Raw genomic sequence first — 26,204 nt, 5'->3', positions numbered from 1 at the left:
ATAACTTGCTCAGTCCTGTTTGAGTGGAGTTCGCCTCCAAAGGTGATTAACACGGTTACATTCGTCGACAAGGATGGGACTCGATATGGTCAGGAATGGCATTATGGCCACTGAATCATTTTCGTGCTGTTCCCATTCCACGAATCTGGGAGGGACCTAAGCTTGGCGGGTCCATAGTTCGGACGGCTCTAAGTACTTCTTCCCGGCGAAGCCGGCTACCCGGCGAAGCGGGTATTCATTCTAGTATATATATATATATATATGCAAGTGCCTTCTGTCCATTATATGAATCACAATCTTGATTTTTGCAAATGGTAAATTATGAAAGATGAGTGAAAGTACATTGTTTGTGGATGGATATATACGTTATTAGATTAAATACCCCAATATGATGTGCTTGGCAAAATCCCCCATCCCCCCCCCCCCCCCCCAAAAAAAAAAACCAACAGTGTCGAGGTGGAGGGGTGGTTATATCCCAAGAAAAAGCCTGGCTAGATCTGAGATAGTCAGGTCAAATCGTGTAGACTGGCAGCTAGAACCGTGCCTTCCATGTCCTCCCCAGGGGCGGATCAGTTGCTTTGTAAGGGGGGGGGGGGGCACTTTGAATCGAAAGTGAATGTGATGGGCGCAAAGCGCCCGAATTTGCTAGGGGGGGTCCGGGGGCATGCTCCCCCGGAAAAAAATTTTTGCCCAAAGAAGCAAAATGGTGCCATCTGGTGCCATTTGAACTTAGAAATGGTCATAGAATCAGCATAGAAAAATCTTTTTTCTTTTCTTCTTCTTTTTATATTTAGTCAAGTTTTGACTAAATATTTTAACATCGAGGGGGAATCGAAACGAGGGTCGTGGTGTATGTGCGTGTGTCTGTCTGTGTGTCTGTGTGTCTGTGTGTGTGTGTAGAGCGATTCAGACTAAACTTGTCACGATCGGGTGACAGAGACCAAGAAAGCGTCACTCAGTGGAGTGCCTGTTCTGGGTCAATGTATGATAGAAAGCGCCTGTGCGTGATATTGGACACAGCAGAGTTTTTGCTGACAGTGCTCCCGAGCACGGATGTTTTGAAACGCACGAGCTTCACAGTGCAGGTTTCTGCTGTCATAGGGCTGACGGTTTTTTTCGCTGACAGCGCGCACGGGATTTTCAGGGATTGAGTTTCTCGTGTCTTTTTCCTGCTTGGGGAGGCAAAACTGTGTATAGCTGGACTGGTTTGGTGACAAGGTCAGTCACGTGTATTTGGCTAGGTGGTCTGTCAGAGACTCAAGGACGACACACTTGACACCCAGCGGCAGAAGGGGAAGGACCTAACACACAGTTACTAGAGTATGATGGTTTTTCACCGAGTATCATATTCGGCACTCTAGGGGAACTTCCACAAGTTATTCCTTTCCTCTGCCACGTATTTTGCTGAGGACAAGTCGTCAATTTTCCTTCGTCGGCGATGGCTTTCGCATAAGGATTCGACAAGGGGTTCTGGACGGTTTTGGTCACTGTTGACGAACAGAGGCTGGTCCAGGGAGGAAGCGGACTTTGCTTCCATTGAGAGTACAATCATAGGCTTTTGAGGTAATAAATCATTATTTAACGCTGTTGATGAGTCTGTGTTGTGGAATGAAATACTCTCTGTTGTTCTTTCCAGGTTAGCGCATAATTTACTCTCTGTGACGCTAAAATACTAATCTGTATATGGTTTTTGCAGATAGGGAGAGAAGGACGGAAAATGACTGTTTTGTTGTTGTAAAAAGTCCATTTTGTGCAGGCCCACGTGCTCGATGAGATATTTAAAGATGACATGTTTTAAGGTGGTGGGTGAGGGGTAGCTGACATGTTTAGTGCACCGATGCTTTCTGTTTGCAGCCTTCGTTTCGTTTCGCTTCGTTCGCCTCGCTTCGTTACGTTCCTGTAACATCTGCACGGCTGACTCTGGCGGGAACTGTTGAGGCTACGCTAACCAGGAGACCGGCTAACCAGCGGACCGGCTAACCGGCAGCGGACCGGCTAACCAGCGAACCGACTAACCAGCATACCGGCTAAGCAGCAGCAGCAGAGATAAAGCTAAGTGCACCATGTCGTACGCACCCCGTTGACCACCGTTGTCTTTTCGTATCTATGATTTCATTGGAGTAGTGACAACGTGGGGTGTGTGACACCTGCACGAACTAGGGCTTTTCGGACAGAACATTCTCATTTAACTATATTTACACGGGTTCAGCGTGTTCCTATAATTTTCTACATACTACTGGCATTTTGTCAGTGAACACTGGTTTTTTACGTGTTGAGAACGTAAAAGGAACATATTTTGAGTGAAGGCTCGAGGGAGGTGGAGAGTTTATACATAAACAGGCGTCTGAAACTTATACTTTTGTTGACTCTATTTAATTGTATGACTGCGAGAGTGGATCGTGGTGTGGTTAGTTAATTAGTAGTAATTAACCGGTTCATAATCACCTTGAGTGATATATTGAAACGTGACACATGGGGGCCAAGCCGGGATTTACTCAGTTAATTTCTGACTGATAAAGACCCACCAATTAAGGATAACTAAGAGCAGATAATCTCGTCAGTGCTCGACTTATTTTCTGCTTGGTGCTACCCTTTTTTGTATAGTTTTGATCATATACCACACCTTAAGCGATTCACATCTTGCAGGAAATGTAAATTGTAATTTGTGAGTTATTGTATGCGCTAACTGTGATTACTTCCCTTTCCTTTGTTTGTGAATCTTTGTTGTTGTACGTTCAGAGTTTTCCGTTGCAGAGAGCTGAGCGGGGTTAACGGATTTGTTGTTCGTTTTACTCAGTTTTCTCTACATTGTTGTTTCGCATTCTGTAACAGGTTACATTTCTACCGTCTTGTTTTACTTGGATTTTTCTCCATATTTTGACTTTGTTGGAATTTTGGGGGGGAAGGGTCCGAGGACTTCTGTCCTAACCAAGGCTGTGGGAGACACTCTGTTTCACCGCAAAAAGCAGCCGATAAAGTAGGCCACGGCTGTGGGAAACACTTTGTTTCACCGCAAAAAGCAGCCATAAAGTAGGCTACGCGATTTGTTCTACACCGTTTGGATTTTTCTTCTGCATTTTCTGGTTGCTGGATTTTTGTATCCACCGCTTTCATCACCGCGTGTTCTAGCTATAGCTGCGTTAGACTTATTTTGGTAATAAAGCTTTGCTAAAACTAACCATGGCTACAGGGGGATCTCCTACGAGGAGAATAACTTTCGAGACTCCTGGGAGCGAGCAACCGACTGAGCGAGACGCACGCGTTAGAGCCCGAAGCGTTCTAAAACGCTTAGAAGTAGAACGGAAGGAAGAATTTGAGCGACTGACAAGAAAAGAAGAACGTGACCGACAGGACAAGAAGGACGAACTTGACAGACAAGAAAGGGAACGACAGGCAGAACGACAGGCTGAACGAGACAGACAGGAAAGGAAAGAAGAACGTGACAGACAGGAAAAGAAAGACGAGCTTGAGAGACAGGAACGACAGGCCGAGCGTGACAGACAGGAACGGAAAGAGAAAGAGCAGGCGGATCGCGATCTCCAGCTAGAGCTAGCTAGGCTACAGGCCGAGAAGGGTACGCTTACTCAGGCTAGCGCGCCGACGTTTGTTGCCGACCGTACGAGACTGCCGACGTTCGACGATGACAAGGACGAGCTCGACGATTTTTTACGCCGGTTTGAGCGCATTGCATCTGACCAGAAGTGGGAAGAGGCCACGTGGGCTAGCCGCCTTAGCACCTGCTTAAAAGGACGCGCATTACAGCTCTACAATGCTTTGGATGACGACGAGGCGAGAGACTATCAGGCACTTAAGAAGGCGTTACTCCAGCGCTTTAACCTGACTGCTGAAGCCTACAGACGACGTCTGCGTAACAGCAAGAGACTGAGCGGCGAGCTGAGTCATCAGTTTGTGGCACGCCTTAATCTCTACCTGCGGCGCTGGGTGGAGATGGCCGAAAAGGACTGGACCGTCAACGACCTTGCCGACCTCATTGTCATGGAACAACTGATGTCCAGCCTGCGACCTGAGGTGGTGACCTTCGTGCAGGAACACCAGCCAAAGACTACTCAGGAGGCAGCCGACTGGATCAGAGTGCACGAGGACGCCCAGGCGATCTCCGGCAAATCTTCAGGCTCACGGCCAGGAAAATCGGGAAATTCGGGTTCTTCAGGACCCAAGGACGGGAAGGACGATCAGGGACACAAGGGATCGAGTTCCAGATCTGACATCCAGTGTTACTACTGCAACAAGCGGGGCCACGTGAAGAAGGACTGCCACAGGAGACAGGCTGACCAGAAGGGCGTTCACTTTGTTGGCAGTGAGGAGTTAAGGGACGTCACGAGCTCATGCACCATTCCACAACTCTGCGTTCCGTGCTCCAGGAAACATTTCCAGCCCCACTGCAACGTCTACGTTAACGGAGTGAAGGGCGAAGGTCTGCGGGACACAGGGGCAGACATGATAGTGGTTCGGGCGAGTCTAGTTCCAGCTATGGCCTACACAGGAGACAGCATCAGGGTGAGAATGGCCGAGGCATCTCACGCTTACGACTTGAACACGGCAGTGATCAAGGTCGTAACCCCGTTGTTCACGGGGACCATTGTGGCCGTCGTCATGGACGATCCTCCATGCGACCTGCTCATTGGAAACCGGGTTCAGTTTGTGGACGGCGTCACCAGGGAGGTTCCCGTTTATCGGGCTCCCGACGTCATTTCAGTGCTCACGCGGGCACAGGCGGAGCGAGAGGACAAACCTCTCAAACCCCTACCTGCTGCACGAGCTGCCCTGGGGAACGTGACCCCCGCGCTTCTCGCGAAGGCTCAGGATTCTGACCCGACCTTAGCTACTCCTCGGGAGCATGCGAAGTCGGGGAAGGTGAAGCTGAGCGGGAAGCATGGGAGGTCAAGGTTCCTCAGGGACAAGAAGTTGCTCTACCGTGAGTTCAGCAACCAAGAAGGTACATTCAAACAGGTTGTCGTGCCTCGCGAGTTTCGCGAGGGTGTCATGGCAACGGCACACGACTCGATTCTGGGAGGTCATCTTGGTACCAAGAAGACCACGGATCGTGTCTGGCGCCACTTTTACTGGCCAGGCATCTGCACGGATGTCCGACGTTTCTGTGCGTCCTGCGATAAGTGCCAGAAGGTGGTTGCCAAAGGAAGGGTGAGGAAGGTCCCCTTGGAGAAGATGCCGCTCATCGACGAACCCTTTCGTCGGGTGGCAGTGGACATCATCGGGCCCATCTTGCCTGCGTCTGAGGACGGAAACAGATACATTTTGACCATGGGGGACTACGCTACTCGATACCCAGAGGCGATCCCTCTGAAATCGATTGAAGCCACGCGAGTAGCTGAGGCTCTGGTTACTATGTGGTCCCGGCTGGGAATTCCATCAGAGGTACTCACCGACAGAGGCACGCAGTTCACGGGAGGAGTGATGGCGGAGGCAGCACGACTGCTATCACTGGAGCAGCACTTCACCACTCCTTACCATGCTCAGTGCAACGGACTGGTGGAAAGGTTCAATGGCACCTTGAAGACCATGCTGAGGAAACTAGCTCAGGAGAAGCCACGCACGTGGGACAGGTACATCCCAGCATTGCTTTTTGCATACCGCGAGGTTCCTCAGGAGAGCTTGGGCTTTTCCCCATTTGAGTTGTTGTACGGCAGACAGGTACGCGGTCCCATGGCTATCCTGCGTCAGGCTTGGACGGACGAAGAAGCTGACGAGGAGGTGCAGACGACAGCGACCTACATTGTAGAACTCAGGAACAGGATTGAAGAGACCTGCAAACTGGCTCAAGAGAACCTGGGGAGAGCAGCACAGCGTTACGCGCGAGGATTCGACCGCAAGGCACGGCCGCGCAGCTTCAAGATTGGAGAACGGGTGTTGCTACTTCTACCTGTCAAACACAACAAGCTACAACTGCAGTGGCAAGGACCTTTTGAGGTGACAGCGAGGGTGGGCCAGAACGACTACAGGATCATGATGCACGGGAAAGCACGCCTGTACCATGCCAACCTGCTGCGCGCCTACATAGAGAGGACAGCCTACGGGGAGAAGAACAAAGACCAGAAGAACAAAGACAAGAAGACAGAGAAGGTTGCAGTCATCAGGGGTGAAACGAGGGGTTGCTCGTTCTTGAGGACGACCTTTCTGTCTGGAAACAGACCATCAACCTCTGCAATATCTTCAGGTTGCAAGGTTGGCAAACGCCAGACTTATGCGCTGGGCGTTGATTCTCCAACCGTACCAATTCACGGTACGCGTCATACCGGGCGCCAACAATGTTGGAGCTGACTTTCTCTCTCGGGCTGTAGAGGAGAACATGACTGTGAGCGAAACCGAGGTTTCGTCTTGAAGAGGGGAGGTGTGTCACGATCGGGTGACAGAGACCAAGAAAGCGTCACTCAGTGGAGTGCCTGTTCTGGGTCAATGTATGATAGAAAGCGCCTGTGCGTGATATTGGACACAGCAGAGTTTTTGCTGACAGTGCTCCCGAGCACGGATGTTTTGAAACGCACGAGCTTCACAGTGCAGGTTTCTGCTGTCATAGGGCTGACGGTTTTTTTCGCTGACAGCGCGCACGGGATTTTCAGGGATTGAGTTTCTCGTGTCTTTTTCCTGCTTGGGGAGGCAAAACTGTGTATAGCTGGACTGGTTTGGTGACAAGGTCAGTCACGTGTATTTGGCTAGGTGGTCTGTCAGAGACTCAAGGACGACACACTTGACACCCAGCGGCAGAAGGGGAAGGACCTAACACACAGTTACTAGAGTATGATGGTTTTTCACCGAGTATCATATTCGGCACTCTAGGGGAACTTCCACAAGTTATTCCTTTCCTCTGCCACGTATTTTGCTGAGGACAAGTCGTCAATTTTCCTTCGTCGGCGATGGCTTTCGCATAAGGATTCGACAAGGGGTTCTGGACGGTTTTGGTCACTGTTGACGAACAGAGGCTGGTCCAGGGAGGAAGCGGACTTTGCTTCCATTGAGAGTACAATCATAGGCTTTTGAGGTAATAAATCATTATTTAACGCTGTTGATGAGTCTGTGTTGTGGAATGAAATACTCTCTGTTGTTCTTTCCAGGTTAGCGCATAATTTACTCTCTGTGACGCTAAAATACTAATCTGTATATGGTTTTTGCAGATAGGGAGAGAAGGACGGAAAATGACTGTTTTGTTGTTGTAAAAAGTCCATTTTGTGCAGGCCCACGTGCTCGATGAGATATTTAAAGATGACATGTTTTAAGGTGGTGGGTGAGGGGTAGCTGACATGTTTAGTGCACCGATGCTTTCTGTTTGCAGCCTTCGTTTCGTTTCGCTTCGTTCGCCTCGCTTCGTTACGTTCCTGTAACATCTGCACGGCTGACTCTGGCGGGAACTGTTGAGGCTACGCTAACCAGGAGACCGGCTAACCAGCGGACCGGCTAACCGGCAGCGGACCGGCTAACCAGCGAACCGACTAACCAGCATACCGGCTAAGCAGCAGCAGCAGAGATAAAGCTAAGTGCACCATGTCGTACGCACCCCGTTGACCACCGTTGTCTTTTCGTATCTATGATTTCATTGGAGTAGTGACAACGTGGGGTGTGTGACACCTGCACGAACTAGGGCTTTTCGGACAGAACATTCTCATTTAACTATATTTACACGGGTTCAGCGTGTTCCTATAATTTTCTACATACTACTGGCATTTTGTCAGTGAACACTGGTTTTTTACGTGTTGAGAACGTAAAAGGAACATATTTTGAGTGAAGGCTCGAGGGAGGTGGAGAGTTTATACATAAACAGGCGTCTGAAACTTATACTTTTGTTGACTCTATTTAATTGTATGACTGCGAGAGTGGATCGTGGTGTGGTTAGTTAATTAGTAGTAATTAACCGGTTCATAATCACCTTGAGTGATATATTGAAACGTGACAAAACTACTGGACCGATATTTATGAAATTTGACATGAGAGTTCCTGGGTATGAAATCCCCGAACGTTTTTTTCATTTTTTGGATAAATGTCTTTGATGACGTCATATCCGGCTTTTCGTGAAAGTTGAGGCGGCACTGTCACGCCCTCATTTTTCAACCAAATTGGTTGAAATTTTGGTCAAGTAATCTTCGACGAAGCCCGGATTTTGGTATTGCATTTCAGCTTGGTGGCTTAAAAATTAATTGATGACTTTGGTCATTAAAAATCTGAAAATTGTAAAAAAAAATTAAAATTTATCAAACGATCCAAATTTACGTTTATCTTATTCTCCATCATTTGCTGATTCCAAAAACATATAAATATGTTCTATTCGGATTAAAAACAAGCTCTGAAAATTAAATATATAAAAATTATTATCAAAATTTTTTTTTCGAAATCAATTTAAAAACACTTTCATCTTATTCCTTGTCGGTTCCTGATTCCAAAAACATATACATATGATATGTTTGGATTAAAAACACGCTCAGAAAGTTAAAACGAAGAGAGGTACAGAAAAGCGTGCTATCCTTCTCAGCGCAAGTACTACCCCGCTCTTCTTGTCAATTTCACTGCCTTTGCCGTGCGCGGTCGACTGACGATGCTACGGTCTTGCTGCGTTGCATTGCGTTCAGTTTCATTCTGTGAGTTCGACAGCTACTTGACTAAATATTGTATTTTCGCCTTACGCGACTTGTTTATATTTAGTCAAGTTTTGACTAAATATTTTAACATCGAGGGGGAATCGAAACGAGGGTCGTGGTGTATGTGCGTGCGTGTGTGTGTGTGTGTGTGTGTGTGTGTGTGTGTGTGTGTGTGTGTGTAGAGCGATTCAGACTAAACTACTGGACCGATCTTTATGAAATTTGACATGAGAGTTCCTGGGTATGAAATCCCCGAAAGTTTTTTTCATTTTTTTGATAAATGTCTTTGATGACGTCATATCCGGCTTTTCGTGAAAGTTGAGGCGGCACTGTCACGCCCTCATTTTTCAACCAAATTGGTTGAAATTTTGATCAAGTACTCTTCAACGAAGCCCGGGGTTCGGTATTGCATTTCAGCTTGGTGGCTTAAAAATTAATTGATGACTTTGGTCATTAAAAATCTGAAAATTGTAAAAATAAATAAAAATTTATAAAACGATCCAAATTTACGTTTATCTTATTCTCCATCATTTGCTGATTCCAAAAACATATAAATATGTTATATTCGGATTAAAAACAAGCTCTGAAAATTAAATATATAAAAATTATTATCAAATTTTTTTTTTCGAAATCAATTTAAAAACATTTTCATCTTATTCCTTGTCGGTTCCTGATTCCAAAAATATATAGATATGATATGTTTGGATTAAAAACACGCTCAGAAAGTTAAAACGAAGAGAGGTACAGAAAAGCGTGCTATCCTTCTCAGCGCAACGAATACCCCGCTCTTCTTGTCAATTCCACGGGCACTGCCTTTGCCACGGGCGGTGGAGTGACGAAGCTACGAGTATACGGTCTTGCTGCGTTGCGTTGCGTTCAGTTTCATTCTGTGAGTTCGACAGCTACTTGACTAAATATTGTATTTTCGCTTTACGCGACTTGTTTTTTTTTTCGGGGGGGGGGGGCACGTGCCCCCTGTGCCCCCCCCCCCCCTCGTCCGCCCCTGCTCCCCACACCAACTCACAGTAAGCTCGTTCAATGAAGATGCCACAAGTGACGAGCGTGTAGAGCGCGACCCAGAAGATCTGCAGGTAGTACACCTCCACGAGTTTGGTGAAGGTGTACAGGTATCGCCGCTGGGTGGCGCGCGGAACGGCCTCGGGCTGGTGCACAGATACCCGGATTCGGGATTGACGTTTGCGACGTCTGGTGTCCGCGTCATCACTGGTGGGCTGTGTGCGCATTTCAACGGTCGGCCTCTGTCTCTTCCTGTTGCGTGGATTATGAAAGGATGAATGAGGTTAAAAAAAATTATAAAAAAATTAAACCAATCAGAGAAAAGTCTGATATTAATTGGGGGAAGTCGACTTCGCGATGTCACTTCCCGAAGCTAGCTGCACCAAGCTTGGGTACTGAATTTGAAGTCGACTTCACGATGTCACTTCACGAAGCTAGCTGCACCAAGCTTGGGTACTGAATTTGAAGTCGACTTCACGATGTCACTTCACGAAGCTAGCTGCACCAAGCTTGGGTACTGAATTTGAAGTCGACTTCACGATGTCACTTCACGAACCAAGCTGCACCAAGCTTGGGCACTGAATTTGAAGTCGACTTCACGATGTCACTTCACGAACCAAGCTGCACCAAGCTTGGGCACTGAATTTGAAGTCGACTTCACGATATCACTTCACGAAGCTAGCTGCACCAAGCTTGGGCACTGTATTTGAAGTCGACTTCACGATGTCACTTCACGAACCAAGCTGCACCAAGCTTGGGCACTGTATTTGAAGTCGACTTCACGATGTCACTTCACGAAGCTAGCTGCACCAAGCTTGGGCACTGAATTTGAAGTCGACTTCACGATGTCACTTCACGAAGCTAGCTGCACCAAGCTTGGGCACTGAATTTGAAGTCGACTTCACGATGTCACTTCACGAAGCTAGCTGCACCAAGCTTGGGCACTGTATTTGAAGTCGACTTCACGATGTCACTTCACGAAGCTAGCTGCACCACGCCTGGGCACTGAATTTGAAGTCGACTTCACGATGTCACTTCATGAAGCTAGCTGCACCAAGCTTGGGCACTGAATTTGAAGTCGACTTCACGATGTCACTTCCCGAAGCTAGCTGCACCACGCTTGGGCACTGAATTTGAAGTCGACTTCGCGATGTCACTTCACGAAGCTAGCTGCACCAATAAGCTTGGGCACTGAATTTGAAGTCGACTTTGGGCTGAGTTAGGTACAGCCTTAACGAAGAAGCAATGGGGGAAAATCACAACGATCTTCTCGGAGGAGCGGGGGAGGGGGGATGAAAAACAAATCCGTTTTGATGGAGTAATACTTTTACAGACCTTGAAATAATAAACTTTTACCTGTAGCTGTTGATGATACGGCTCTTGCGCTGACCGATATCACGTGGTTTGCCGGCTCCTTTTGTTGCCGCTCCTGTTGACACCAGAGGAAAACGTAAACAACAACAACAACATCAACAGTATGAAAAGGCCATATTTAAGCGATAAAGAGTATACAGTCTAACCTATCTTTCACGAACACCCAAGGTAGCGACCAAAAGTGGTACATAGAGAATACTACATGGCTTGCTGTGTCGTACCAGATTTACACGAGTTGTTTTTTTAAATATTGAACTGCGAGCGAAAGCGAGCTGTTCACTATTTGAAAAAGCAACGAGTGTACATCTGGTACGAAACAGCAAGCCATGTGGTATTCTGTTTATCCTACATACTGTACTTACATGTATTTTACTGAAAATGTCCTGCAGTCGATGCAGCTAAATTGAAGACGCTTGTTTTGGAACCTCGGTCTCTTCAAAAGCCTCGTGCAATCTATTAGTCAAAGTAAAGAAACGTCACTCTGAAAGTGTGGCGTGACGTGTTAGTTCTAAAAATTCATCGAGGGTAATTAGCGAGCGCAATTTTTTTTCTATAATGACGTTTGTCTCGGTGACTTTGGCATCATAAGCAGTGGAAAAACAGGTCCCTGCCAGACTTGCTTGACATGACCTCATTTACATGATATACACACGTGTGATTTGAACGATTATTATCTCACGGGTGTCTGTCTCACGTATGTAGGATAAATGTAATTTTACAGACAGGCGGTCGTTGTGGAAAGGTGCGTTATATTGTGCGTTTAGTACTCGGTCCCATCCTTTTCATCATGTACACTAAGCCCCTCTCCACACTGATTCAGAACCATTCTGTTTTAAATCAGTCTTTTTCATTTCATTTCATTTTTCATTTTCATTACTTTATTGTCCCATCGCTGGGAAATTCGGGTCGCTTCCTCCCAGTGGAAAGCTAGCAGCAACGGAGTCGCGCTACCCAGGTGTCTGCGTGTTTAGGTGTATTCAGCCACCTGCACTTATGGCAGAATGACCAAGGTCTTTTACGTGCCATTGTGATGACACGGGGGTGGGACATGGCTTCCGTCTCTGGGTCTGCACATAAAGTTGACCCGTGTCCGTCCCGGCCCGAATTCGAACCTGCGACCTTTCGATCACAAGTCCAGTGCTCTACCAACTGAGCTACCGGGCCCCCCGTGACACCCAGCTGTATAAACCCAGTCCCCCTGCAGAGACACATTCCGCCATCCAGACCATTCAGACATGCATCACTGATGTTAAATCTTGGATGGTCGATAACAAACTCAAGCTGAATGATGATAAGACTGAAGTCTTACTGTGCAAAAAGAAGAACACTACATTTCCCTCTCCCCAACTTGTTTCTGTTCAAATAGGCAATACCGACATTCTTTTCTCACCATCAGCTAGAAACCTTGGATTCACCCTTTCAACTGACATGACCCTTAACAAACATATATCTTTAGTCTGTAGAGCAGCTTATTTTGAGCTTCGTAAGATCAGCACCATTCGCCACACACTCTCCTCTCAAACAACTAACACTCTTGTCTGTGCCTTTGTTCTTTCTAAACTTGACTACTGCAACTCTCTTCTCTCTGGCTGTCCTCTGTACCTCCTGCATAAACTACAAAAAGTCAAAAACTCGGCAGCACGCCTCATTCTCAAAGCACGAAAACGAGATCACGCAACACCACTTCTTCACACACTGCACTGGTTACCTATTCAAGCCCGCATTGACTACAAACTGTCCACCCTCTGCTTTAACTTCTTTTCTGGCTCGTCTCCTGCTTACTTCTCTGAACTCCTCACCGTCTATTCTCCAGCAAGACAACTCCGTGCCTCTTCTGACTGTCGCATCCTTACCATTCCACACACCAAAACCAAAACATACGGACAACGCACTTTTACTTTCTGCGCACCCACACAATGGAATTCTCTCCCCTTTCACATCCGCCACTCTCAGTCACCCCAAGCATTTAAACGAGCACTAAAACGCACCTCTTCAAGAAATACAACCCTTGATTTTGTTTTCTCAGTCCATCAGTAGGCTACATGTAGTGTATTTGTTGTTTTAGTGATAATGTATATAAACATCTAGGACTGTTTTCAGCATTGTTGATAACATGTTCTGTTTGATTAAGGGTATTCAGCTGGTATTTCCTTGTTTTTTACTACCTACAGTATTTTATTCATGTTTTTATTACTTAGTTAGTGGAAGAATCTTTTGTAATGTATGTTTGATGGCGTATGCTTTTAATTAAGCGTTGTTGACTATGAATGTAGATGTAAATGCTTGTATAACTGTGTTTTAATTTCAAATGTGTCAAGCGCAAAGAGCATAATTGTAAAGTTATGATGTTGCGCTATATAAATGCTCATTTATTATTATTATTATTATAAACAAAATCTTCTGGGATCCTTTGGGGTGGTCGCTATCGAGAGGGGGTCGCCAGGGCAGGTTCGGCTGTACTTAAATTGAACTCAAACAAGACATAAATAAGCACAGAAATAATACAGAAATACATTCACAGAACCTTTAATACTAAAAACCTTCTGTACATTTTGTTAAACCAAGTTCCGGAGTCGATATATAACAATGTCAAAGACAGTTTGTGGGGTTATCGGATATTTTCCCAATTCAGAACAGGTACATTTCAATGAGAAACGACAGTGAATAAACAAAACAAGACGTCTCTTCTTCACCCTCTCTTCCAAAGTTAAATCTCTGACGTCGAAATCGAAACAAAGTTCGAGAAGCCGGAATCATGCACGTTCAAACCCTGTCACTTATTCTTCGTGTGTATTAAGGAACTCAAAAGAAATTTCGAAAACAAAGTGTGTGTTGGTATCTTCGTCAAATCAACAGTTGAAAAGTAATCACAAGGTCAGCGCCAGGATGTGCCTGTATCTGTGTCGTTAATCATTAAACCTTGATGAAAACAACAACAGTGCAAAAACAGTGGACCCCCCCCCCCTTTTAAGACCTTCAAAAATGTGTGAAAATCGGGTCTTAAAAAGGAGGCAGTCTTAAAATGGGGGTAAATTTAGAGAGGCTATGAACAGAAAATCTGAGAAAACAGGGTCTTACAGAGAGAGGAGGGAGTCTTAAATTGGGGGGGTCTTAAAAAAAATGTCAATGTACCCTGGTCAGAAAGCGTGGCGGCCTGAAGCGTGGAGGCGTACTCCTTGGAAGCGAAGACCTTGCGGAAATCCTCATACGTCATGGCGTCCTTGTTCTGGATGCCCGCCTCGCGGAACATGACGTCAACCACTCGCGTCACGGCGCTTGCGTCACGCAGGTCGTTCGCGTTCTCTGACATCTCCAACAAGGATCTGAAATATGACGTCATTAGTTACTTCTTAAGGCAAAATACGTCACAGGGAAAGACAATCTGGGCGTGAAGGCCGTCGGCTGACTCGCGAGGGTTTACTGGACCTACAAGCATGTGATAATTGATTTGTCCTTGTTCTCCAACGCGGTACACTACCACGGCATAATCTTTACAGGTCTTCGAGGCTTTCAAAAAAACAAACATTTTGTAACGTACAATGAAATCCACTTTAAAGTATGCTGAATGATACATCCCTTCTTTCACCAGGGTCACCAGGGTCACCAGGGTAACACAGAAAAAGGAAAATAAGGAAAAGAAAACAATTGAGAAAAAAACCAATACAGCAATAAATGAAAAGACCAAAAAATACTGTACTCACGTGGGAACGAAGAAGACAAAACAAACAACCGCAACGTGTCGACCTCTTAGGTCTTCATCGGGCACATTCAATAAAGCAGAAAAAAAGAGGAGAAGCCTTCAAGGCTCCCGTAAGAAATCGACAAACAGTAACACAAACGCATTCACTCCGTCACACATACACACACACGGTAAGCATAGGTGACACGGTGCAAGAGTGGGAGACACTAGATCTAGATCTGTCTGTCTGCAGCCTACTTACGGGGACACGACTGCCAGATCGACACTGCGCTTTCGACAGCGCTTCCTCGCGCACACACTGGAAACACGCTGTGCAGATCAACCTGTAGGAAATCTACTTTATCTATTTTTCTGGGGCTACGAAACCGAACAATGTGAAATCGTCTTCCCCGAATCGGCGAACTGCAGCTGGGTGAGAACTGTATCTATACCACAATCCTTCACGCGATCTGACTTAACCTTGACCCCTGACCTGGTCTACATACCACACACGACACAAACCAGTCACCTGTTTTTACCCCCCCCCCCCCCAAAAAAAAAAAAAAAAAAACACCACCCGTTTTCTTTGGATACACACTTTAACTACAAACGTGCCGACGAAATGTTGATAATTGCTTCAATGCTTTGAAGCTGTTGCTTGGATAATAACCAGGTAAAATTAGTATTTCGGTGTTCAGTCAAATGTTAAAGTTTCTATCACACACATACACACGCACAGACAGACAAAAGTTAGCATCGCATAGGCTACACTTACGTGAGCCAAAAAGACGAAGACAGATGAGAGAACCGAAAGAAGAACTATAGATTAAGGATTCACAGTCACTGTACGCTTCACAAACCAAAATAAACTGAAAGAAATACAATGGAGCAGTGCCAGTACTGACTTGATCATCTTGGTGAAGTCGTCCCTTGTCAGCACCCCTCGACGCCGCACGTCATACACGTTGAACATCAGGCGCGCCTTTTCTTCCGCCGACCCTGTGTCACACGGAAATAAGATTTATTCTTATGAACATTCATTTACAAAATGAGAGAAAAAAGTGAAAGAGAAAGCAGAATAGAAAGGTACAACTTATTGTTTAAAAAAACGGAAACTGAACAGCGTACGAGATTTTGAGCAGGATATTGTCTATTCACAACCTTAGCAAATGTACCTCCAACTAAGGATTCCATCCTCTTTAAGACCTCATTTCTTCAGACCCTTAAAGGTCTTAAAAGGGGGTCCCAGTGTATCCCATACCGTTATCACAGACCTTTCAGGAAGACGGCGAAGAGTCGCAGGAACTCGTGGAAGGAAACGAAGCCATCCCCGTCCGAGTCGGCCAGCAGGAAGATGTTGCGCACGAAGATGGAAGACGGCTGCATGCCCAGAGCCTCCGCGAACTCTGTCCTCGTCAGGCGCACGTGCACGACCTCGTCCACACGCGCGGGGTCAAGGTCACTCGCCTTGTCGCCGTCCTCAGCCATCGCCTGCACGTGGTGCGTGAAAATGCATTGTAAATTAGTGTGAAGGTCGTATGAAGATCGTGTGAATTTCGTGTGATGATCAAGTGAAAATCGTGTGAAAGTCGTGTGAAGATAGTGTGATGATTGTGTGACTATCGTGTGACAATCGTGGGAACATCGTGTGAAAACCCTATAAATATCGTGTGAAGATTGTGTGAATAGTGTGTGATGATCGTGTGAAAATTGTGTGGTGATCGCACACAGATCTCAAGAAGGTCATACAAAGGGGGCTGCATTGTATCAAAATATTATCACAATATTATCACAAACTTGCCTTGAACTTTCTGAGACACTGGCCACTTTTAGTGTTTTGAAAAAGAAATTCATAACAATGTCCGTCTTGATTTGTGAGAGTGAATTGTGCCATGATAAACACATGTTACTGATCTGAAACAGAGGCCTCACCTGTAAGCAAGCCAGCCGGAAGAAGTGGTCGAGAACAGTCTGACGCTCGTCACGGTTGATTGAACCTCCCTTCATCTCCGCCTCCGTCAAGATCTGAGGCTGGATGGTGACCCCTAACCCCTCAATGAAGCTTCTTAGCGCCGTTACGAAGTCCTGGCAACACGCGCCGTCCTCAAAACGCAGAATCTGGCGGTACAAAAGAGTGGACACCGATGAAAACAAAAACTCTCCAAGATACTCGGTACAATGGTTCCTCTGGTTAACGACTTTGAAAATGTAACTGAAATTCGCTCGTTACAATGAGGGGTTGTAATATAGAGTTTTACTTTGTTAGGTCCGTGTCGCGTGAAGTCAATGGTCCGGAATGTCGTCTGTCATATGAGCGTTGATGCGTTGAGCTGTCGTTATGCGCCATACATGGCCCAGCTCATCCGGCTTCAGCGTGTTTTTATATCGGAGTGGTCCTTCTCCTAGACTGGTGGCTTTATAGGGCTGTCGAGTCCAGTCTACCCGGCTATTTGGCCATAGCTGGCTGGTTTGTTTATCTGAGGTGACCTTCCCCAGGGCTAGAACTTAAGATGCGGCTCTTGATCGCATGATGCTCCCGTCATTGGAGACCTGGGGTATTTCTTGAGTGTAACAGTGCCACCTGTTACCCCGCCCCATCCTGTTGGAAGCACCGCCAGTTGGTCCGCGACTGCTTATTCGTCCTGGGAAGCCTGGCTTATTTCGCAGCTAACCTCCATATCTGAAGGCCATCACACTATCCGCCACCTGTGAACGCGCCTGGTTGGGGGTGGTCGCCCCTACTGTCCCAGGAATGATCCGGAATGACACGGGCGTTTTGATATTGGAATTGGTCTTGGAATTGGTATATTGGAATTGCTATTGGTATCATATCGTCCTGTGAGGTTAACCTCATGGAAATTCGGGCTGACTCTCACTTGGAAAGGCGAGCTGCCATACAGTATAAGGCGCTATAAAAAAAATCTTATTTTTTCTGCATGCGTGTAGTCATGTTTCAAGCCCTGAGACTGTTGCTGTGAACTTGGGATGTCTATCGGTGCGCATGCGTGCACATGGATGTGTTCGGAAACCGAGGAGTCTGCACAAAGTTGACTTTATTGTCTCATCACTGGGAAAATTCGGGTCGCTACCTCCCAGTGGAAAGCTAACAGCAACAGAGTCGCGCTAGCCCAGGTGTGTGCGTGTTTAGGTGTAATCAGCCACCTGCACTTATGGCAGAATGACCGAGGTCACAGTGCTGCCACGGGGATGGAACATGGATACCGTCTCTGAGTCTGCACATAAAGTTGACCCGTGTCCGTCCCGGCCCGGCTTCGAACCCGTGACCCTAGGATCACAAGTCTAGTGCTCTACCCCCGGATTGTATTGGATGTCATTATAGATTAAAGTGGAACTATCAGACACTGACCAGGTCGACCTCGCCCTCCACGCCGAGCGACATGAGGGTTCCGCTCTGTCCTGTCGTCTTGAGCCGCACGTTGCCCTGCTTTCTGAGGTCAATGAAGCGTAGCTCCTTGCCTCGCCCGTCACGCACCAGCACCTTCTTCCTCTTGCCGTCAAACTCCACCGTCACGTTGCGTTCACCGGACTGTGACCCCTGCCACTCGCGGGCTGTGGGGGTCAACACAATAATCAACGTCACAGTGATAGTTTCAAAAAGTAACATAGGATTTTAAAGACAGCTGTTACTGAGATTTCACCTTGTTCGAGCTGAGCTCGATGTTTTCTTTATCTTCGATTCTTTTTCAATTGACTGTCATTAGGCTTTGGCTTCCATTGAGCCACCGTAATCTCAATACAGTTCATGGGGTTTCTTGAATAAATTCTTTGCCTCTTTGCCTTAAAACCGCCTTTTAGATGAGACGGAATGAGGGAGAACAATGTGATCGATATCGACACTGGTCTGAGCGATCAGAGATGATGCAGCTTAAACACTGAAGTGTCTGGTGCTTGGATTGCTATCTTGTCTTGACGGTGACCACTTGTTGGTGTTTGGATTGCCATCTGGTCTTAACGGTGACCACTTGTTGGTGTTTGGATTGCTATCTTGTCTTAACGGTGACCACTTGTTGGTGCTTGGATTGCCATCTGGTCTTAACGGTGACCACTGACCTTTGTGCTTGTTGGGGTTCCTCTGCTTGTACGACCTGGACTTGACGGCGGACTTGGAGTGACGGTGACGTTGTCGTCGTCTGGCCAGCAGGACCAGCACTCCGATGGACGCTGCAACAGACACGAGACACTCAGGATAAATCATTACACGTTGTTTGCATTTTTGACAAAAATATAGCATTTTACACAGATCGAGACAATCATTGTTAACTTCTCCGAAGTGCTCAAGCGGCTTTCATTCTTCTCATCTTCGTTCAACATGGTACTGTAAGTAACATTATAATTGACCAATGTTTCTTTTCAATGTACAAATACTATGCCAAACCAACTTGAAGAGCTAGTGTTAGCGTTCAGACACAACGTAATGTCATGCTTAGAACATCAGTTCTTCTACCCAGAACACAAAGGTCCAACCGATTGATGATCATTGAAAGAATTCACACGAAAACAGGCGTCTTCTCGTTAGTTTTTCTCTCGTAAAAAAAGGATCACGGACGTTTCGTAACATCATCTTACGACTGGGTAACCCTGCCAAATTAAAGCATCTGAATGATCAAAAGTTTAAGGTATGTGCGGAAGAATCTGTACTGTGGATACATTTTTATTACAGAAGAACCCCCCCTTTTTATGCCTCCAATTTCTGAGAAAAATCAGGGCTAAAAAAGGAGGAAGTCTTAAAATGGGGGTAAATTTACAGAAGATCTGAAATATCAAGGTCATAAAAGGGTGGAGTCGTACACTAGGGGTCTTAACGGGCGGGTCGTACTGTACACTACTAACCTGGTACGACGAGAAAAAGGGCCAGGAAGGAGAGAGCGAATGAGACCTCACTGCCGCTGAAGTAGTCGTAAGTCTGTAACGGCGTACACACGTCCACTGTGGGGACAGCATCACTGGACAGGCTGGGTGGGGCTCGGCATCTCAGCGAACCTGCAAAATGACCAGATTGATACAGTAGTAACAGGCCTGTAACGGCGCCCACACGTCTCCTGTACAGTCATCGACGTCTGGGCAAAGCTCGTCATTTAAGCTGACCTGTAGAATGACAACATTGAATCAAGTCGTCATAGGTATTCAACTGCGTACACACACGTAAGTCAAGCGTGTAGCCATGCGTCTGCCACTCCCATCTGACACAACACGTTGAGCTGGGTAACTTCTGTGATCTGAACGGATGGACCAGTTCATCACAACAAAGACATGTATATGCCATCTATGTCTCTGATCACAATCAATGTATCGAGCAAAGAAGCGAGGCTCGATTTTAAAACTGTAATTTCAGTCATTGTATTAAACAAGTAAACAAATATTCCTCTTATCCTCCTCCTCCTTCCTCTGCCACCACAACCACCACCACCAACACAACACCACCAACAACAACAATAACAACAAAACAACAACAACAACAACAACAACAACAACAACACCACAAGAAGGAGTCCAAGTAATGAGTGTTGCAATGTGTGTACCCAGGTAGCCTACCTCTGTCGGCACAGGTGAAGGTGAAGGTCAGGTCATCCCCAGACAGTCCTGTGGTCTGTTGCAGCACGTCACTGAAAGTCGTGTTCTTGATCTGTGCCAGCTCCGCCTCGCTGAACAGTCTGCACGTGCATTAATGATATACGATACCGATACATGTACAGCCTGGCGGTGGGTGACCTTACCATTAAGTTTCGATTGCTGAAATACGTTGAAGTCACCGAGACAAGTTTTGTTCCAGAAATGATGTCACTTCCTCGGGAGACATGCAGAAGAAGCAAAATGTTTACGAGACGCCATTACATTATTCACGTTATGACACCTTTACGAACTTTGTTTAGCTTTGGCGTCAGAGATTTGGAAAGAGAGGATCTACAAGAGATTTCATGTTGGTTTTTTTATAATCGATATTGTATATCTTTAATGATCGATAGTTACTCTGGGTTATCTTTCGTGTTTGCTTCCACAGATAAAATGCCGTTTCATGTTCTCTGCATTTAACTGCCGTTCAATGACAGCTTTTTTGAACAAACACACCGTTACTGTAACACCCCTGCTCCCAGCAACAATAGCGCTATCCTATCTGCAGTTTTAACTGTTCGAGTTGTTCCCATTTCGCGCATGTAACCAATCGGGGGGAGATGGCCTTATCCGATGTTAAAGCCTGGCCAGTGAGTGGTGAGGAGAGTGCCTTTATAAACTCAATTTACATTAAAGTCAGATCTGGCATATAACTGATGTTCTCTAAATAAGAAGCTTGTCTACCTCACAAGTTGCATGCAATATGCCCACCTGAATGATCTAATCTTGGCTTTGGTTTAAACAAAATGTGATCAAAAATGTATAACATGAAACAATTAATAGTAAGCAACTAGGGCACGAACGTTTTTTTTAAGTGACCCAAATAATACAAGATTGCACTTTGGGACTTACCCGTTCTTCTCATTCTCGAACCAGAAGCGGTCTCCTTGTCGGATCTTCAGGAACTGCTGGACGATGATCTTCCTGAAGATGTCGGGGATGCCATGCTGTGTCTTTTGCAACGTCATCGCTCCCGTGAACAGATCTACGTCATCCGGCAGTGACGTACCATTTGGGTAGAGTGGCCGGAGGTTATCCTGTTAATGATATACGATTTAGTTTCTACTGCTGATGTTTTTAAAATCACCGAGACAAACTTGGTTCTTGAAATTCGTTGTCACTTCCTCCTACGACATGCAGAAGAAGTGACATAATGTTTAAAGGCACAGTAAGCCTCCCGTAAACCATCACAGATACTGTCAGGCTTTTACACACAGTACAAACACCCTTTCATTTAAACACTCTCCGAACGGTGCCCTACGTAAAGAGCGAGCAATTTTTAAAGAATTAATTTTGCGGATTGTCTGTCAGAAAATCGGACCGTGGTGCGTTTTGGTGCTAGACCTAACTTTTAAAATCAAAATAATAAATTGACAGCTTGTTACACAAACATTCTTAAATCATAAAAGAATTCCTTTTTCATCAAGACAAGATCAGTACAATTCGAAGTTTTGAAAGTTTGAAAAAAGAAAAGCCCGGAAGCAGGGTCACGCAAGGTCGTGGTTCTCGTAGCAGACGACGGTTTATTCCTATCGCCAGTTCCTCTGAACAGTTAAAAGCCATCGCTAGAGTTCTTGTGAACTACAGCCGTTTGTTTCGTGCATAGTCAGAGGTACACAATAACGTGCTATTGCAGATAAGCTCACATCGAGTCGCATTCAAATTACTAACTGACGACTACATTGTGAAAAAGAGAAACTGGATCACACGGGTTCACGATGGCTCAGGGGTAAGATTAACCACGCAAATATAAATTCTTTGAAAATTGCTCGCTCTTCACGGAGGGCACCTAGGATGTTCTCAATCGGTGAGTGTTTAAATGAAAGGGTGTTTATACTGTGTGTAAAAGCCTGACAGAATCTGTGATGGTTTACGGGAGGCTTACTGTGCCTTTAATTGACGCCGTTTTTTCTCGTTATTATTTCTTCGAACTTTGTTTGGCTTTTGAGGTAAGAGATTTCACTTCAAAAAAGAGAGTTACCAAGAGACATCTTGTTAAATACGCATGTACACACGCGCGCGCGCGCGCACACACACACACACACGCACACACACACAAACATACCCACCCACACATACACACACCCATGCACACACCCACACACACATCCATGCATACACCCACACACACACACACACATACCCTTGCACGAGGTCCCAGGCCAGCCCAGCTGGTAACAGGCTGCTCGTTGTATTCCTGTAGCACTGAGTTGAGGTCCCCCACCCCGTGGTCTCTGTCTCTCTGGATCTCCATGGCAACAACGTCCTGACGGCTGTACTCAAACGGACCGTAATAGGAACCTGCGCCATGTGCAAAAGACGTTTCTTTTTAAAACATGCGACACCTATTGACCCCGAAATTCGACTTCGCTAATATTTTGCTAATGTTTTGTCTGTGATATTTTCACAGTGTGTTGAAACAAGAGTGACAAAATTAGACAAATATATCGGACAGAGTTTTGAATATTCAAACCCTCTTCAATCCCCCCCCCCCCCCCCATCCACCCTCAGTACCCTATCTCCCAAAACACACACACACACATACACATACGCGCACACACACACACACACACACACACACACACACACACACACACACACACACACACACACACACACACACACACACACATACACACACACACACACTAACAACCACACCACAACCCTCGTCTCAATTCGCAATCTATGCTAAAACATTTAGTCAAAACTTGACCAAATGTAAAAACAACAAGATGGTTACTTCTCAAGTCTGGGGCCACAATCTCATCCTCCTTTTCCGACAAGGTCAACAGCATGCCCCGCAGTATGTCGTCCAGGTTGGACTTCACCACGCCCTGGTGGGGAAACAAGTTTGTTTTTTTCAATTCATTTTCATTTCTTTATTTTCTCATTGCTGAGAAATTCGGGTCTCATCCTCTTATTTGAAAGCTTACAGCAACAAGAGTCGCACTGACCAGGCATGTGCGTGTTCACAAATCAAATCAAATCAAATCAAATTAACTTTATTATCTCAAATGTGAGAAATGACAGTGTCAGTGGTGTATGAACATGACGACAAACGGAACAGAATGTTGAGGTCTAATCAGCCACATGCGCTGTGGGAAAATGGCCTGGGGTCACGTGCCACAGTGGTGACATGAGGTTGGGACATGGATACCGTCTCTGAGTCTGCACACAACGTTTACTCGTGTCTGTCCTGACCTGTCCACGTCAATAACGTTCACTTTTGATTGGTCCCCTTGGTGGCTTGACAGGTTTCTATTCATTTCTGTATGTGAAAACATTCACAAATATTGTTGATGTCAAAACATTCAGAATAGTGTTGATGTCAAAACAGTCAAAATATTGTTGATGTCAAAACAGTCAAGATATTGACAGCACTTACATTGGAGTCCCAAAACTGGTTGCAAAGGCGGACGGATGTGACGTTACGAGCCTCGTTCTGAGGCCCCCTGCCCGGGGTTCTCCTGGCAACGCCCCCTGCTCTGTGAACAAAGACCACCCCAACTTTACTTGCAGTGAGTGGTACTTGGTGAGCACGTGCAGCGTACACACACAACGCTGCCGGCCGGCCAGTCGCGGTGAGCACGAGAAAGTGCCCAATTGGGTGGGAACCAAGTCGGATTGGTTGAAATTGAGATATGTTTGAGATTTGAAAAAATACGACCCAGTGCTAGCCTCCCACCCAGTTGTGTACTTTTTAAACGAACCATGTCGACGAAATGTCCACCTCAAAACTAAACCTTCGGGGAAGCTGTTAACTGAAATCCCTTCAGTAGAAATCACGATAGCAATTTACCCAAACCCCGCGACCAAGAGTCATTCATGAGAGTCACACATAGAGGCTGACACTAAACGCGGCACCATTATGGGGGCGAATGCCACATTCATCGTAGTTTAGTCCACAGAGTGATCGTCGTAAGCACTATTTAAACCAGAAAGGCTACACTTGCATAATAAAGGGCCGGTATGCAGGAGAGAGTCGAATTTCGAGACGTTAATCCGGGGGAAAAGGCATTGAGGGTACAGTTTATCCCGGACCAAAGTCTCTAACCTCGTCTCTCGCATACCGGCTCGGGGATCCCTCTAATTCACAACCTCGAAAGATCTGCACACATGTCGGTCTTCAAAGAGTCTTTAAACAGACTGTGCAAGCCTATTGAGAAAAATATCACACCTGAGAATACGAAGAAGTGTTCACATGTAGTGTAATAGAATTGAGGCTTCACGGTATAGCAGATAGAAAGTCAACATGTAGTGTCTTAGAATAAACGATTTCCGGAAATAACTCTGTCGGGTTTGTATTGGTTGTGAAAGAGTGAGTACCCTTGCTTTTTCTCGGGCAATCTTACGACGCGTGGTTCATGTACACGTGTCTGAGACACATCCCCTCGATAGTGACTGGCCTGTAATGTCACGTGGGAAAGTTTCCTCACTCACTCTTTCACAACCCATACAATCCTGACAGAGTTATTTCCGAAAATCGTCTGTTAGGGCTTCATAGTATTGTAGATGCAAACCCAACATGAAAACTACTTTTCAACACCGTTTACCAGACAAACATAATAACTCGTTGTGTGTGGGTGCAGGGTGATATGGGGGGGGGGGGGGGGTTGAGGGGGAGGTGTTGAGGGTGGGGCTTACCCCAAAGTCCAAACTGCAGCGGGCATCATAGAATACCGGAAGTTGGTGGCCGTCCTGAACTCATGACTGACGTCTGGTCTCACTTCCGGGTCATATCCTGTAACTGTTATCATGCTCACATTAGCAAAATCACAAAACATCTTTAAAATATGAACATTTCTCGCCGTTATCAAGACTATATAAATAGATGATAAACGTTATTTTACACTTTTTCTTCTTTCTGCTGCCAGGCTAATTTGTATGAATTTATATGATAATATGAACATTTCTTTATCTTTTTTCACAGTTGTTATTTCAATTTTGTAATTGTTTAATGTTCCTTTTTTCACAATACATAAAAACATTATACAATCAATTGGTGAATCGTGTCGGTGCCAATACTAATTACTAACTTGTGTGCGTAAAAAAAAACACCAGGACAAATACAACACACTCCACAATATAACAAAATTAAGGTTGACATATAAGACGAGGGGGGCTCGGGTCGCTCAGGTGGTAGAGCACTGGACTTGTGATCGAGAGGTCGCTGGTTCGAATCCGGGCCGGGACGGACACGGGTCAACTTTATGTGCAGACCCAGAGACGGTATCCATCTCCCACCCCCGTGTCACCACAATGGCACGTTAAAGATCTTGGTCATTCTACCATAAGTGCAGATGGCTGATACCACCTAAACACGCATACATCAAAAAGCCGTGAGGGCGTAAAACTCGAATCGTATAAACCAATTCATGTCCAATATAGGCAATTAAGACCTGACGGACAATAAGCTCCTTAAAATTTACTTTTTTATAAGACGAGCTGACTAGATCAAAAGCAAAACATAATGACAGTTGTTATCAACAAACACGGGCTTGTAATTAAAAAGCAAACAACAATTCAACATAGAACTTACTGGGATAGGCTGGGATATTAGATGCCTGGCTGTTGTTGCCATTGAGGAAGGCGGGCAACCACTCGTTAAATGTCACCCACTGCAAACAGAAACACAACGTCGAGCGGTAACACAACCTCCCTGGGTTAGCCTTCTAAAAGGGAAACTGTTGATTTGACCAATCTGGGGAATCCATTATACCTTAATCTAGACGCACTCGGCACGAAAACTCACCACAAGTATGGTAATAAATTAAGTGAATGAATGCGCTTCAGGGCGCTGCTTCCCTCTGGGTGCACCACGCAAAAGTGGATGCCACCCAACCGGGTGATAACAAACCGCGAAGTCTGGTTCGTTGAAATCACAACAAATCTCA

At 45.8% G+C, this 26,204-nt stretch overlaps 1 protein-coding gene across 1 annotated transcript in view; it reads right to left on the bottom strand.

Annotated features, from left to right (window-relative positions):
* Positions 1–26,204, bottom strand: part of LOC138946909 (dual oxidase 1-like) — a 67,545-nt gene that overhangs the window by 16,043 nt on the left and 25,298 nt on the right. The window contains exons 8-23 of the mRNA XM_070318312.1: positions 25,850–25,928; positions 24,955–25,057; positions 23,696–23,795; positions 23,051–23,144; positions 22,451–22,608; positions 21,160–21,344; positions 20,230–20,348; positions 19,528–19,677; positions 18,748–18,858; positions 18,044–18,246; positions 16,609–16,794; positions 15,951–16,167; positions 15,582–15,675; positions 14,130–14,320; positions 10,980–11,052; positions 9,631–9,875 (exon numbers count right to left, since the gene is read on the bottom strand). Of these exons, the coding sequence (XP_070174413.1) occupies positions 9,631–9,875; positions 10,980–11,052; positions 14,130–14,320; positions 15,582–15,675; positions 15,951–16,167; positions 16,609–16,794; positions 18,044–18,246; positions 18,748–18,858; positions 19,528–19,677; positions 20,230–20,348; positions 21,160–21,344; positions 22,451–22,608; positions 23,051–23,144; positions 23,696–23,795; positions 24,955–25,057; positions 25,850–25,928 (2,308 nt within the window). The remainder of the gene's footprint in view (positions 1–9,630; positions 9,876–10,979; positions 11,053–14,129; positions 14,321–15,581; positions 15,676–15,950; positions 16,168–16,608; positions 16,795–18,043; positions 18,247–18,747; positions 18,859–19,527; positions 19,678–20,229; positions 20,349–21,159; positions 21,345–22,450; positions 22,609–23,050; positions 23,145–23,695; positions 23,796–24,954; positions 25,058–25,849; positions 25,929–26,204) is intronic.

Source organism: Littorina saxatilis, linkage group LG1, assembly GCF_037325665.1.
Source record: "Littorina saxatilis isolate snail1 linkage group LG1, US_GU_Lsax_2.0, whole genome shotgun sequence".
NCBI lineage: Eukaryota > Metazoa > Mollusca > Gastropoda > Littorinimorpha > Littorinidae > Littorina > Littorina saxatilis.
This window is presented reverse-complemented; position numbering and strand designations above follow the sequence as displayed.